At 40.4% G+C, this 16,551-nt stretch overlaps 1 protein-coding gene across 2 annotated transcripts in view; it reads right to left on the bottom strand.

Annotated features, from left to right (window-relative positions):
• CACNA2D3 (calcium voltage-gated channel auxiliary subunit alpha2delta 3) overlaps positions 1 to 16,551 on the bottom strand; it is a 1,005,807-nt gene that overhangs the window by 199,229 nt on the left and 790,027 nt on the right. For both annotated transcript variants that reach the window (XM_051978988.1, XM_051978997.1), the window contains 3 exons: positions 3,905 to 3,976; positions 3,580 to 3,641; positions 2,034 to 2,101 (listed from right to left, as the gene is read on the bottom strand). In XM_051978988.1, coding sequence (XP_051834948.1) covers positions 2,034 to 2,101; positions 3,580 to 3,641; positions 3,905 to 3,976 — 202 coding nt within the window. The remainder of the gene's footprint in view (positions 1 to 2,033; positions 2,102 to 3,579; positions 3,642 to 3,904; positions 3,977 to 16,551) is intronic.

Raw genomic sequence — 16,551 nt, 5'->3', positions numbered from 1 at the left:
AGTCACAAGACCATTTATATAGTCTGGGACTCCAAATTGGTGTCAACATAGCAAATTTTTGGTTCACAATGGGCAAGGAACACATAAAAACATGAAAACTTGCAGATCTTTTCCCTGTTTTTTTCCCCCTGAGGCAATTGAGGTTAAGTGACTTGCCCAGAGTCACACGGCTAGGAAGTGTTAAGTGTCTGAGACCAGATTTGAACTCAGATCCTCCTGACTTCAGGACTGGTGCTCTATCCACTGTGCCACCTAGCTGTCCCTTGCAGATCTTTTCCATAAAAAATTGCTGTCTAGAAAGCCCTCTTCATTCCTGTTTATTGATTTTTTGAACCCCTGTAAGACTTTTCATTGATATTTATTAAATTCCATCTTGTTAGATTTAGCTCAATGTTTGAGTCTGTCAAAACTTCTTTATATTCCATTTTTGTTGCCTGAGTTGCCGATGACTCCCTGTTTTGTCTCATCTGCCAAACTTAAAAAGGCTTATTTCCAGCTTGTCAACATCTTTCCTAAAATGTGGTTGCCAGGATTGAACTTGGGGATCCAGATGTGGTCTAACCAGGATAGACTTTAGAGAACTACCATCCTTGCTCTGAAGAGTGTAAGCTTTTTCGGCAACCTAGGATGGCGTTAGCTCTGTTGTGTGCCATGTTAATGAAAATGATTCCCAGTACAGAAATACAATCTGGTACTGAAATAGACACATATTCTAGCAATTACTGGAAACCATCGAAACTGGTCTGGCACGACTTGCTTATTGCAAGAAAGCATTGTTTGTTTTCTTTTTTTCTAGTATCATGTGAAGAGTTTTACAAAACTGAAAAGTGCTTAAAATGGAAACTGATGTTATCACTATCGTTATTATCTCTTGGTGGTCACACATTCACTGATGATAGCCAGACAGCCATTGTTCAGTCATCAAGAAAGGTTGGTGACTTTTCTTGGAATAGAATGATAGACTTGTACTCATGAAGGCTTGGGTCCAGTATTGCTTCAAACACTAGTTGTGTCATCCCGGGCAAGTTGGTTAATTTACCTTGGATTTATTTTCCCATCAAAAAAAGGAGGTGGTGAATATCTCTACCTGAAAGCATTATTGTGAGGTTCAAACAAGATAATATATGAAGAGTATTTCACAAACCTTAAAACACTACACAATTAAAGGAGATCAAGATCCCAATTGTCTTCGTTATGTTGGTTCTTAGTTGGGATTTCAGGAAGATGGGAACTAAAGTGAGAAAATTCCTTCCCCCAATGCATATTGGCATTATTTTTCCTGCAAGTTCTTGCTTTAGGAGCCTGAAAGAATAACCGACTTGGCCAGAGTCTGACAGGTCTGAAATCCAGGTTCACATCACAGCTATGTGCCCTCAAAAATGGGACATCTCTTAGCCTCCTCCTCCTCCTTCTCATAACTCCAATGATCAATCCAGTAAGAATGGAGTTGTGTATCTAGAGTCATGGAGACATGAGCTCAAATCCTGCCTCAGAAACTGTGACCTTGGGCAAAACATTTAACTTTTGTCTACCTCAGTTTCCTCATCTATAAATGAAGATAATAATAGTGAAGCAGAATGTTGTGAGCATAAAAAGAAACGAGAGGTAAAATGTTTTGTAATCTTAAAGCACTTTATAATGCTACCTATTAATAGTGTTATTTTCTATCCATCACAAAGACGGTAATGCTTTCCCCTTTTCTTCTACATTTTCTGTACATTTGATCTAGGTCATGGAAGGCACAATGGAAAGAGCCTTTATTTTAGAATCAGAGAACTGAGCTTCAAGTTGTTCCTCTTCTTCTTGCCATATCTTCTTCTCTGGATAAGTTATTTAATTTTTCTGAGGCTCCTGTGTAAAATCAGGCAGTTGGATTTACTGCTTTCTAAATGTCCAATAAATAAAGTGATCAACCAAAGCCTGAACAGCAGCGATGAAGGGTCAGAGGAATAAAGTCTAGGAAGCCCTGTGGGACCCCTAAGTCTCTCTATAATACCAAAAATCTAGGAAGACAAACAGAAGAAAGGCCTTACCTTCTTCTATGGTCACGTTCCCTCTGAAGAAATATTTCCCATGTCCTCTAGAGAGAGCTACACCTAAACTGTGCAGAGAAATAGAGCAGACCTTGAGACCGAGCCCTGATTGGAAGAGACTTGAATGTTCGCATGTTTTTATCCATTTTCACACTCTCATTTCATGTTCTCTAAACAGTTTACAAAAGAGTTTATTCAGGAAAAAAAAATCTTGATTAGGACTTGGGATTCTTGGGTTCAATCATTGTTTCTTAAAAGTTAATTCTGAAGGAATGTGGCAACAATCACTGACTTTGTGTGTGTGTGTGTGTGTGTGTGTGTGTGTGTGTGTGTGTGTGTGTGTTTCTAAGAGTTGTGGCCAACAGCTTAAACTTCCATGCAGCCCCTTTGCTGGTCTTCAAACCCCATATGGTCGACCAAGGTGCTTTCAGTCTTTAATTCAATCTCATGCAACCAATTTACTATAAGTAACTAACAAGTCTTATTACACCTACAGAACCCAGGCTGGAGATAAGGGGGCCTTTTCCAGAGTAAAGGCCCAAACTTTCAGCACTATCTGGAACTGACCAAGAACCTCATAGATGACATCATTTTTATGACAATATATATGTTTTAATCACTCTTCTATTCTCAATCAGTTTGATGGTTCTCTTTTGGGATTATCAAATTAAATTCATTTGTTTTTGAAAATAGCTTTCTCGCATGAAGGATCTTCTTACTAGTTCATAAGATCCAGAAGTCAGATACTGCTTATGATCTCTTTGAATTCCAAATAGGACATACTAATGATCCTTCAGAATTTCCATCATTGGAAATAGAATGGAATGTATTTCTTGGAGAAGGCTATCATAAATCAACATTTTTTTATTCCTTACACATCAACACACTAAAGATCAGAATCATGAAGTAGCTTAGCTGGTCATATTTTAAGAAAAGGGTAGAAATGATTAGTTTATTGGAAGATAAAAAGATGGGGAAGAGAATATTTCAATTGCCAAACTGTTCGAAGTATGATAGCATGCAATAAAACTGCCATCTATCACTATTATTGCTGATGGAAACAATGATTTTGAGTTAGTTGAAGAAAGAAAGGACAATTCCAAAAATGAAGGCAAAAGGATTATAGGGGATGAGAGAGATCCTGCCTACAGCCACTGTGCTTAGGTTAAGGAGTCACAAATACTCATTAGGGATGTAGAAGTTAAATGGTGAAGGCCCCCCAGGGACCCTTGGAACACTTACAATGCCTCTCCTCCCTTGTGTCCCCAGCCCCGGTATTCAACGGAAATCACCAAAACTATGTGCTCAGGAATGGGATGGAAAGCCATGGCCAAAAGAGTCAGTTGCCCTGGGATTTTGCAGGCTATCTTCCCAATTCCGGAAAAAAACCCAGGAACATCATAGGAAAGCCCTCTCCTTGGCTCTGTTCAGCCTTTTGTCAGGCTACTTTATCATCTCTGTGATGGATTCGGTGGATGTCAGCAGCTTTTGTACAAACACAAGTGATGGGGCTGATGAAATGGCCAGGTATCATGGTAGGCTCTACCTGAAAGGCGTGCCCTTGATGTCAGTGTAATAGTAGTCATTTGTCATCACCAAAACCCGTTTCTAGATCAAAGGAGAAAAAAAAAGTCATAGAGAAAAGAAGATAGGGTTAGTCTGCCAAGTGTATTTTCCAGAAAATAAAAACAAATAAATGGATACAATATGTATAACGTTAATGAGACTCTATGAATCTTTTTTTGGAGATAAATACAGACAAGAGCAAAATGACCCCAATGAGAGAGATTTATTCCAGATATCAACTTCAAAGTTAATTTTGCCCAGTGGTTGGCTTTAAATGAGGCTGGAAAATGTTATAGAAAGTGTACCCCTTTGTCCACTGTCTTCTTGACCTCCATGGAAAATTTCCCCGTCTTCCGATTCACCATGGCATTTCTGAGCTAAAAGAAGGGAAGAGATTTGCATTATTGGTTTTTCAGTTGTCACAGAATCCAGTCTCTTCATTGGCTGCCCAGTAATTGGCGATGGGGCCATATTGAATTTCACAAAAAGTAGAAAAATATCAGCCTTTCCATTTGTTACCGCACAATCTTGGGAATTCTGGGTTAGTAGTGATTCTACTATGCTCAGACTTAGGATCTCACAGAAATCAATACTCCACTCTTCCCCTCCATGCAAGAAAGGCTTCCAATCAATAAATGACTCCCAGATACCTATGGTGGTTCTTCTGGAACCATCAGAAAGGCCCTGATCAACTTAATGAGACCATGATCATTAAAACTTATATTTGAAAATGTCAATTTTATAGAACATGACTTCACAAATCAAACTGTAGTCACCAGTTAAAATCACTGATGGAATATGGGTATTTCCACGTTCCTCCAATTGTTCATGTTAGTTACCTAAGCCTAAAGACCAATTGCTGCCATATGACCTTGTGCTTGTCTTTGTACATGTTAAAACACCCTTCTCATCTCCCAAAAAGAATGTTAGTTTTTTGAAAGCAGAGTATCTCAATCAGAGTCAAAAAGACCAGATTTTATATCTTGCCTCAGATGCACTGGCAATATCATCCTGGGCAAGTCACTTAATTTGTCAGCAAGTTACTTAATTTAGTCTCTTTTTTTGTCCTTAAAATGGAGTTGATAATAGCATCTACCTCACAAGGTTGCTGTTTGGATCAAATAAGATTATATATGTAAAAGACTTTAAGATTTTCAAAATGTTAAGTAACTGCCCGGTGGGTGAAAAAAAGAATGGCAATGGCAAAAAAAAAAAAGTCCATTTTTATGCTTTCTTTGCTAAATCCAGATGAGCAGCTTGCTGGGCTTTCTGTGTTCTCCTCTTCACATCCAGGAGCTGCCCACCCACCTCTCCTGAAGGGCCCCTCAATGGATGATTCTTTCTAACAACATGTGACCTTTCCAAGAATTCCAAGGAGGACCATGGACAGGATGAAGGATGTGCAGATGGAGGCCCCAGCGGAAAACTCCTCTGCAGCACGCAGCAAGCAGGAGAAGCAAGCAGGGCACTGGGGAGCCAGCCAGGAGTCCTCACCCCACTTGGCCCGGCTTTTATTTTATTTTATTTTATTTTCCTTTTGGAGGGTCTCAGGTTCGCTCTGGCCTATTGAACTGGCTCACTAAATTCAGTTTGTCAAGATCAGAGTTAACATTCTATGTCTCTGGAAGAGCAAGCAAAAGAACCCTTTTCTCCCCACTGGAGAAGGCATGTATAAAATAAAGCATGTATTTTATATTCTCTCTCTGTGTGTCTCTCTGTCTGTCTCTGTCTCTGTCTCTCTCTGTCTGTCTGTGTCTCTGTCTCTGTCTCTCTCTCTCTCTGTCTCTGTCTCTCTCTGTCTTCCTCCCTCCCTTTCTCTCTCCTCTGTCTCTCTCTTTTTCTCCCCCTCCCTCCCGCCCTTTATCTCTCCTCTGACTCTTCATCATCATCATCATCATCTCTCTCTCTCTCTCTCTCTTTCTGTCTGTCTGTCTCTCTCTCTCTCTCTCTCTTCTTTCTCTCTTCTCTCTCTCTCTCTCTCTCCATATAAAATTAGGGTGTGTATATATGTGTATACACACAAACAACATAATATAGGCAATTCTGGAAATATTTTCTCATTTTAACTTTTGTGGTTTTGGACACAGAGCTGGTCCTAATTAACAATCTACTTTCTAAGTCTTCAGAACGGCTTCATTTATCTTTAACATGGTTCTCATTTCTCCCTCCTCCTTCCTTCCCCTTCAGTTACTCAGGACCTTCCCCTCCTCCTGCTCCCATGCAAGGCGAAAAAAATCCCTCAAGGATCCTCTCAGCTTGTCATAGCTCACAAGCTCAAGCCACTGAGGGGGACTTGAGAAAATGAGCTCCCACATCCCCCGCAGCATCTCCCCTCTCACAAGGTTCTTGGATTTGGCTGTTCTTCCTTCTAAGTCACTGTAGCCCAAAGTGGGACCTGGGAAAGGGAGCACTGGGGCCCCCAAGTATAAAATTTGGAGAGGACTTTAAAATCTCACTTAGAATTGGTAGGGCAAGCCAGAGAAGCTGATAATTATAAGACAGAATTTATCTACCAGCTATTTTTTTTGGGGGGGGGATTGAATCATCAAAGGCAATGGATTATTCTGCAGGGTAGAGAATTATCTGGAAGGCAGGAGGTAAGAGGAAATGTTAGTCAACATTCTGGATAGTGATCTGCAGAATCTGAGAAATATAGGTCAGGATTTATATTAGCCACTGAAGATGCCAGAGGGCAGCAAGGGGTGGGTAAGTGAGGGAATCAATGAATCCATTGACAAGCTTTTTAAAGCGACTATTCTACATAAAGAACTGCATTAGATGCTTATAAAAGGCAAAAGAAAAACTATGTCTGTCTTCATGAAGCTTGTTGTCTATCAAAGAAGCGCCCAAAGAAATCCATGTAAAACAGAAGCAAGCTAAATTAAGGATAATTTATAGGGTGAGGGTGGAGGCAGAGGCAGGACTAGCAGCCACGAAGATCAGAAACAGTCTCATACAAAAGGTCATGGTGGAACTAAACCCTGAAGGAAGTTAGGGATTCTTAGATCTGTAGTTGAGGAGGGAAGGCATTCCAGGCATAGGATAGAGCTTGGGCAAAATCACTGAGGTCAGAGATGGAGTGTGATGTTTGAGGAATGGCAGGGGCCATAGAGTCCATGAAAAAAGATGATGGTATAAAAAATCTAGAAAAGGTAGATGGGAGCCAGGTTGGGAGGGATTTTGCCTGCTAAATAAAGAGCTTTGTATTTAATTCAAAGGTGGTCTGAAGTTTCCATTTTTTTAAGATAATAGGAAACTGGAATATTGAGGACGCGAGTCACGTCTGATTTCTGCTTAAAGGAATAAGAAGGCTTGGTCTTCACCTGAGAACTCCACTAGGTTCATTTTTATGGCAGTTATTCTTCTCTGAAGCACTTAGAGGGAATTTTAGTTTCTGCTCCAACTTCATACTGAAAATAATTCTTATTTTCTATAGCAGCCCATTATGTTTTATCAAATACTTTCCTTCTAACTACTTTGGTAAAGGAGGGAATACAAATTGGATTATCCCCACTTTACAGATGAAGAAAATGAATTTCAACAAGATTGAGCATCCAACCCATACTTATATGGTAAGAGGGAGAACTTAGATTTGAACTCTGGAGCACCGACTCAAAATCTAGCACTCTTTCTGCTTCAAAGCAGTGTCACTAGTCAAGAAAATCTCAATTTGGATGCTAACTGCTTATAAGATACGGGGGAAGTCACTGAGGTCAGACTAGAGGACCTCTAAGACCTATTCCAAGTCTATCATCCTATCATTTTCCTCCTGGGGCTTTGTGGTGTCCTTGGTGCTAAAAAGGCCCAGAGCAAAGATGAGAAGAGCAACAGACTCAGAGAACCACTCATCTAAGAGCCAAAAGAGAGAGGAAGAGATGTATCAGAAACCAGAGGTCCTGGAAACCTCCAAGCTGATCCAATGGATGGAGTGTTGAACGTAAAGGTAGGAGGAAAAAGTGACAAAGGTATCCAATTCCCTTGGGTTCTCAAATCCAGAAAATGAGGAGGTTGGACAATATGGCATCTCAGGTCTCATCCAGCTCTAAATTGATGACTCTATGTTTGATAAAAATCTCCTTTTTTTTTTTTAAACACTAAGATCAGTTTGAGAAGCCCTGGCTTCTGATTCTCAACCATGTTGGAAAGAAATAATAAAAGTGGAAAGGTAAGTGGAAAATGGTGTTGATGGCCTCGAATGACACTGACATTTGGTTCTCCCATTAGATCGTGAGCTTGCTAAGGGCAGGGGTTGCCTTTTGTCTTTTTTATTTTTTTAATATCTCCAATGCTTAGCACAATGCCTCATGTGTAGTAGATGCTTAATATGTATTAGCTAACTTACTGTACTGATTATCTCATCATAGTCACATGAGCCCTGGGGATGGAAGCAACCCCAGACCATCTGCCCCGCTTCCAGCCATCCTCAGATCTATCATCCACTTGCCACAAAGAAGGCAGACAAACCATCAGATAAGGTGGAAGGCTCCCTGATAGAGAAGCAGGGGGCAGCATGAAGCAGGCAAGTCTAACCCCGGCCATGACTTTGTCCTAATGGAGAAAGCCTAGAACTCTAAGCCCCAAAGTCTTGAGCACATCCAGGCTTCCAGGTCAGGCCTCCACCATCATCCCAGGAAGTCAGTCCTGTGGGGATGGAGCCGGGAACTGCTTTTGCACAGGCTGCACCCAGAACTACTGAAGATCCAGAAAAGAATGGTCTGGCCACCAAAGTCCGTGGTTTTATTAACTGCTTCAAACTCAGAAATGGATAGGATTTTATCATGGGGAATTAGATTAAAGCAGAGCCTTCACCATCTGCTCTATCAGTGCACCTTAAGAACCATGGGACCTTCCCATCAGATCAGCATCTGAAACCTTCCTTGCGTGTTGGGCTCCCTATATGGAACCCTATTTTTTTTTTGATTATGGGAGCTCCCTGAAATCTGCTCTCACGTTTCTATTGGTATCCCCATCACTTAGAACAGAGCTTGGCACATAGAAAGCACTTAATACATTCTCCACTCCTTCATTCATAGGAGGAAATATTTCCCTTTGAAATTTCCATCTTCTTTGAGCAAAAGAGTCTTAAGATGGAGGTGAGGTTATTCCAGACATTTGGAAAGTTCCATGATGTCACTCTGCCAAAAGGTGAACAAGCCAGATCCTTTAAGTAATTTCAGGAGAAATGGCTAGGGAAGAAGTTAAAGCTTGGCAATGATGTTGGAGATTTATCCGCTTTTTAAGTGGAGGGTGAACACATAGAGTTTGCTGATCCTCCCTTCTTCCTCTCCTGCTTTAACTCTCTGGGAAAATGGGCATTTTGGAAGAAGTGAGTTCTCTCTATAGAATGGCATCTCCTCTTATGGAAAGGATTCTGAAAAGAACATTGATGGGACATCTCTGACTCCCTGTTAAAAGAGAGCTAGAGGGGGCAGCTTGGTGGTGCAGTGGCTAGAGCCCCAGCCCTGAAGTCAGGAGGACTTGAGTTCAGATCTGATCCCAGACACTTCCTAGCTGTGTGACCCTGGGCAAATCACTTAATGAGAGAGGGGGCGGGGGTCAGGAATACAGAAGTCAGATATGATGAATTGCTTCATTGTTCTTTCTTACCAAAAACAAAATTCAGGAAAGTGAGGCACAGTGAAGTAGATGATCAGGAGGAACCAAGGATAGGCCCGGAGTCTGGAACACCTGACTTGGAATCTTGCCTCATATAATTACTGCCTGTGCATCCCTGAGAAAGTTACTTAAGCTCCCTTAGCTACACTTTCCTCCGTTGTAAACTGGGCTGAAACTAATAGTGTGTCACCCTCGTGGTTGTTGGGAGAATAAAACAAGAATCAAATTATATAAGATATGTAGCTTCAAAATGTAACCCCTATAAAGGTTTAACTCTTGTTTAATTCTATCTTAAAAATCATGATGGGAAAAGCATTCTTGCAAAAGGAATCATAGACATTTCTCCTCCAAGCAGAATATACCTGGAGAGATCACTTCCTTCTAGCACTAGATCCTCACGGGTTGAGACGCTGGTGGTTTTGACAGCTCTTGCCTTCTGTCCTGACACTCACAAATGTATTGTCTTCTCTGGACTCGGCCCTCTCTGCATTCTACTCAACTTGCTTCCTGACATCGGTTTTGTCTTCTTGTGCCCCATAAGCACTTCTCTTATAGACACATACACAGATTTTATTCCAATATTTAATTTTTTTAAAAAAAATCTCTTAATCTTGGGTTTTATTTTAAAAGTATATTTAACCCCCCTTTTTAATTTTGCTGAGGTAATTGGGGCTAGGTGACTTGCTCAAGGTCACAGAGCCAGGAAGCATTAAGGGTCAGAGGCTAGATTTGAACTCAGGTCCTCCTGACTTCAGGGTTGGTGCTCCAACCCTTACACCAACTAGCTGCCACAAAAGCCTCTTCTTTAATTGTATTTTTTTTCTATTGAGTAGGAAGTAAGAACTCCCCAGATGATTTCTTCCACAAAATAGTCCTTTTTCTATCCAATATTCAAAAAACTATGTCTCTATTAACATGGTTGTCAGAAATGTGGATCAAAGTAATAACGCAGACATAATTAGCCTAGATTTTCTGCAAAATGAGAATGTCTATCCTCGTGGCCAAATGGAGATGGAAAGGTTAGGTCATTATTTGGGTACGTAACAATACTTATCAATGCTCTTTGTCTATATGTGTAAACATTAATATGATTTATTAATGGACTTCCTCACCCGGAAGAGGTTGAGGAGTCTAAGAACACGGAATGGGGTGTGTCTTGGAGAGAGGTGTTTCACATATAGACATCCTGCATCTGATTCTGGTCTGATAACCAGCTTTGATGCCCAGGGTGCCCAGAAGCAACTTTGCAGAACCCGCCCAGAACTAGTGAAGTCAATGGCTGATCCAGCAAGGATACCTTTTTAGATGGGAATTTGGTGGGATTGTATTGTAACAGACACTGCCCAATGTCTCTAGAGATAAACAAGGTAAAGGAGATCCCCTAAAATATTAGGGGAAACATTTGTATAAACTGATTTTGCTGTATTTTTTTTAATTTAATTTTATTTAATAATATCTTTGTATTGACAGAATCCATGCCAGGATAATTTTTACACAGCATTATCCCTTGCAATCACTTATGTTTCGTTTTTTCCCCTCCCTCCCTCCTCCCCCCCCCCAAGATGGCAAGCAGTCCTATATATGTTAAATATGTTGCAGTATATCCTAGATACAATACATATTTGCAGAACCGAACAGTTCTCCCGCTGCACAGAGAGAATTGGATTCAGAAGGTAAAAATAACTCGGGAAGAAAATAAAAAATCAAATAGACAATACTCCCTAAACTAATCTATTTATTTAGTGCTATACCAATCAGACTTCCAAGAAAATATTTTAATGATTTAGAAAAAATAACAACAAAATTCATATGGAACAATAAAAAGTCGAGAATCTCAAGGGAATTAATGAAAAAAAAAATCAAATGAAGGTGGTCTAGCTGTACCTGATCTAAAATTATATTATAAAGCAGCAGTCACCAAAACCATTTGATTTTGCTGTATTTTTAAAAGTAAATACTTGTGTATGTGAGACAGAGACACACACACATAAAGACAGAGAAAGACAGAGAAAGACAGAGAGACAGAGGGACAGAGAGAGAAAAGAGAGAGAGAAACAGTGAGACAGAGAGAAAAGAGAGAGAGAGGAGAGAGAAGAGAGACAGAGAGAGAGAGAGAGAGAGAGAGAGAGAGAGAGAGAGAGAGAGAGAGAGAGAGAGAGAATGCTTATTGAAGATAATGAGTGAAATAGAACTATGATGCTAATCCCTGGAGAACACATTGAGATAGGGGCTTGAACAGAGAGAGATACCCTCAATGCATCTGGGGAAGCCTTAGCTGCTTGAGAAGGAAGTGTAGCTGGTCTCAGGCAGAGAGATGAGCTGAAAGTATTTGCTTCACTTGTGGGTGGAAATTTTTCAAAAAGAAGGAACCAGATGCTTGGATTGAACGTATGCAATCATAAACAAAAGGTGAAGATGACTTGACAAGGAGATCATTTGGGTACAGCAGTTCTTTTACCAAAGATGGAAGATAGTGCAAAGTTCAAAATGAATTAAATATTTGTTATCAAAGGAAAAAAAGCCCATATGCTAGTGGAATCTTTCAGTGTCCCAGGGAGCCCGAGTGACCACAGAAAAGTAGTTCATTCTTTTACAGGTTTCCCTATCCTAACCACGTTTCTCAATAATCTACTCAGTTCTGCGTTCTGGGCTCTGCTTGAACTAACCTTTAAGGCCAGTGATGGTGTGAGCATTTCCATTTTAGAAAGAGAAAAAAAATGCTACCGATCAGGATTTAGTTGAGTGGGTCTGATTTCAGCAATTCATAGAGAATATTATAATAAGGCTGTTTATAGTGTACACAGGCTTTTCTTTTCTTTTTTCCCCTTATTTAGCAAGACGCTCCCGTCTAGGTCCCATATTTTTGGAAGGATGTAGGAAGCTGCAGGGTCCCAAAGTGGGTCACAAAGACAGGGTGGGGGTTGGGGATGATGTAAGAATGATCAAGGAAGTGGAGGTATTTAGCATGGATAGGAAGGGATTTAGAGGGAACATAATTGCTGTGTTCAAGTATTTAGAGAGTTATATAAAAGAAGAATTAGGCTCTTTCTGCATGGTCTGAGGGAACAGAATCAAAGGTAATGGGTAGAAGCTATAGAGAGAAAGATGGACAAGGTTTTTCATTTGTTTGTTTGTTTGTTTTAATCTTTAATAACAAAGGCTATCCAAATGTAGAATGGACCACATTAAGCCTTAGCAGTTTTCCCTTAACTAGATCTTTAAACAAAGGCTGGAAGACTACTTGTTGAGCATATTTTACAGAAAGCTTTTGAACAGATTGTTTGGAGAATCGATGACTTCTGAGTTTTATCCCAGTTTGCTATTTCTTGGATTTTATGACAAAGATTTCGACAATGAGAGGACTACCAGCATCACTGAAACTGTGTGGACACAAAGACCTTGTCCTTCATAATTTGGGATTCTGCTACTCTTATCTCAGCAATTGGGTCCGTCACTGTTGTGTATTAGAGCCTCTCTATTATCCCTCATTCTGGAGAGTTTCTTCCCATGGTTTCCTATCCATTTTCCATAGCTGCACCACAGACCTCCTTTGGCATTGGGCATATTTGATAGGTATGGCACCTGGCATCTTGAGCAGTAGCCAGTCCAGTTCCCTTTCCGATCAAGCAGTATGTATGGGACATGTCTTATGGCTCCTTCCATTACTTATGTATCATTTCATTCTCCATATACAGACTGAAAATGGTGGTATTCCATTTATCTCTGTCTCTCTCCCTCTCTCTCCCTTCCCCCTCCCTATCTCTGCATCTTCCTCTCTGTTTCTGTCTCTCTGTCTCTCTCCATCTGTCTCTTCCTTTCTCCTTCTTTGTCTCTGCTTCTCTCTGTTTCTGCCTCTCTCTCTCTCTCTCTCTCTCTCTCTCTCTCTCTCTCTCTCTCTCTCTCTCTCTCTCTCTCACACACACACACACACACACACACACACAATTTATCTTTTGGAGAGTAATATTGAATTACAGTTTGATGTCAGGTTCTCTCTCCCACCTAACTAAAATATGGTATAAAATCTCAATTGATATCCAACCCAATCTCTTCTTCCTCTTTAATTCTGGCCCCAGATCACTGTCTAACTGCAACATAAGCAAGTACATGTATCAATGTTCTTACTTAGTACTTGATGTATTCAAAAGAATGGCCATTTAATTGCATGCCATAGTCAAGATAATAAGCAATTATTAAGTACCTTTCTCAGTAGGTACTTGTTCTGGGAACTGAGTTTTAGTGCTGGGGATAAAAGGAAAGCAAATATATATATATATATATATATATATATATATATATATTATATATATATATATATATATATATATGTATATATTGAGCATATCATGTCTGGCCCAAGGACATTTCTAGAGAGGAAGAGCATATATGCTCATATATGAGCATATATATGAGTATATATATATATAGTTCCTGCCCTCAAGGAACTCATAGTTTAAAGGAGGAGACAATGAGCAAATAACTTTGTTAAAAAAAAGATCTAGGGGATGGTCTCCAAGGGAAGGCCTGAGACTGGACAATAGGCATCCTGGCTTCATTTTGGTAGGGTTTTTCTGTTACTTCTTGGGTTGATTTCCTTTGAGCACCCATGAATTGTCTAAGGATACTTTGTTATAGGCTGGGGCTTGAGGCATTCAGTACATTGCCATCTGGAGGACCTTCAATTTGGACTCAGGATTTGTCTTCTGGTTTTACTTATAGCAAGAATGTCAATATTGACATGATTCACTGCCTTCAATAGGATTTCAACAGATTTCCTTTTTTTTTTGGCCAGGAGTTTGGGAAGCTAAAATCACCAGGGATTCAACTGTGAGTAATTGGAGATTTCACATGATGTGTCAAAACAAAAACAGTTATCAATGAAAAATAATCATTAGTCAATTTGAGGATCAAACAATAATCAACTCCTTTATCCATGGACAAAGATCTCATGTTTATAGTACCAACAGTGAAATTCATGTTTATCTAGTACTTAAAAGCAATGGGATTCTTAACATTTTCTGCCATCTCTTCTGCCCTTTCCTCACTGAACTACAGAAGTTCTAGAAAGGGCCTGCAAAAGAAATGGAGATCAAAGGATGCTTTGCAATTTTCTTTGTTTTGTGGGTTACCATGGCCAGAGAGCTCATCACTAAGGGGCCAGTCTAATGGCAAGGAGACGTCACCTGGGGCCAACTCTACTTGAACTCTTTGTAGCTCGTCAGCCTGGCCGAGCTCACGTTTCACTAGTGTGGCCTTCCTGAAAACAAAGTTTACTAGGGAGACAGCTAGAAGTAAAGTCATCCCCCCCCAAAGGGTCTCCTAACAGTGTCCACCGTGACAAAGTTTTTCCTTTTCGGTGTTAGGTGGTAGAAGGTGTGCTGAGCTATTTGCGATAATTCTCTTCCTCTCTAGACATGTCCTTGGGCCAGACACGATATCAAATTCATTGCCATCATCTGATAAAGGGGCACAATTAATACTTACACCACCAGCCTCCCTAGAGGGGCATCAAAAGCAGAGGTTGCCATCTATGGAAAAAGACTTCACAAGTTAAAGCTCTATTGTATTTCATTATTGCTAATGATAGTATATACATAACTTGTACACATATTGCAATTTAAATTGCATAAATGTATATATACTTGGCAAAGGCGGGAGGAGGCAGGTTTCTAGGAATATTTTGATCACTACAGGAAAACCCTTTCTAAGTAATTTAGTTTGGGAATTCCTCTCCATCTTACAGTCTTAGAGAGTTACATGGACCTCTAAGAAAGTGAATGCCTTACACAGAGTCACATAGCCATTATGATTAGAGGTAGTTCTTATACCCAATTTTTTTTCTGACTCCACACCAGCTTTGAATTGCAACATGCTACCCTTCTTCCTTTTCTTTTCCTTCCTTCCTTTTCCTTCCTTCCTTTTCCTTCCTTCCTGCTTTCTTCCTTCCTTCTTCCTTCTTCCTTCCTTCTTCCTTCCTTCCTTCTTCCTTCCTTCTTCCTTCCTTCTCTTTCTTTCTTCTTTCTTTCTTTCTTTCTTTCTTTCTTTCTTTCTTTCTTTCTTTCTTTCTTTCTTTCTTTCTTTCTTTCTTTCTTTCTTTCTTTCTTCTTTCTTTCTTTCTCTCTCTCTCTCTCTTCCTTCCTTCCTTCCTTCCTTCCTTCCTCCTTCCTTCCTTCCTTCCTTCCTTCCTTCCTTCCTCTCTCCCTTCCTCCCTTCCTCCTTCCTTCGTCCCTCTCTCCCTCCCTCTCTCTCTCTCTTTTTCACTCTCCCTCTGTATTCATATAACCACAACCCACAGCCCATATCTCTGGTGCTCATATATGAACATGTATGTTCTAAACCACCTAATGGATGAATTATCACAACTAAACACAATGTCCCTCTTAATTCGCATTTTGTTTGGATTTTGGTGGCATGATATTATGGTAGCAAAACTAAACATTTTGGGCACTCAGTAAATGGGCTCACAGGATCCTAGATCCAGAACTGGTAGATGAGGAAACTGAGACCTGCTAGAAACAGATCTTTAAAAATGGAGAATCCATTCTTCGGGGACCACTGAATGGGGCTGATACCAGTGTTTCGAATGTCTGGGCCAGGGCAAAGTTTATGGAGACCAATGAGAAAAGTGCCTGGAATTATTTTTTTGTCTCTCTTTCCAAATATTTCAACTGGGGAGTAACAGTAGCTCCTATGTCTATAGCACACTCAAGGTTTTTTCAAAGTGATTCATGTGTATCTTTAGGGACCTCCTCAAGATCTCTCATCAAGATTATCTGGAGATCCAGGATGGCCATTTAAGCCAATTGCTTTGTTTTTCTGATGAGAAATATAAGGTGGATATATGTGATAGAACTTTTCTAAGGTCACAGAAGTTTGAAAAATGGCAAAGCCAAAATTTGCACTCAGTTCTTGTGTCTCCAAATTCAGCCCTGGAGTGCCCCATAGGAATGGGACAATTAAGCTTAGGTGAGCTGACCCAAGTATCAATCAAGGCCTATGATCAAAGGTAGAAGAGCTCAATGCTAGAGGCAACTGGGCTTGGCAGCAATCCATAGCTTGCTGCCTCTCTGGTTGCCACCTGGTGCAGCCTCCTTCTGGGTTGGACCCGGCCATTAGGCAATTTTTCCAAGAATTCCCAGAGCCTTTGACTAATTTCTTGCTCTTGTTCACAGCGCTAAACCTGGAGAAGCTTAGCTGACCCCTTGAAGGCTAAACACAATCTGCTTATTTCAAAACCACCAAGTTTCCAGCTGGCTGCCACCCTCCCCCTAGGTCCTTTCTGAGCCTGTTTTTTCTTGAACAGACTGCCTTCACCTAGATATAGCTCAGGATGGAT

The sequence above is a fragment of the Antechinus flavipes genome, chromosome 1 (assembly GCF_016432865.1).
Source record: "Antechinus flavipes isolate AdamAnt ecotype Samford, QLD, Australia chromosome 1, AdamAnt_v2, whole genome shotgun sequence".
Lineage (NCBI taxonomy): Eukaryota > Metazoa > Chordata > Mammalia > Dasyuromorphia > Dasyuridae > Antechinus > Antechinus flavipes.
The sequence above is the reverse complement of the archived record's forward strand: the minus strand, read 5'-3'. Positions and strand labels throughout refer to the sequence as shown.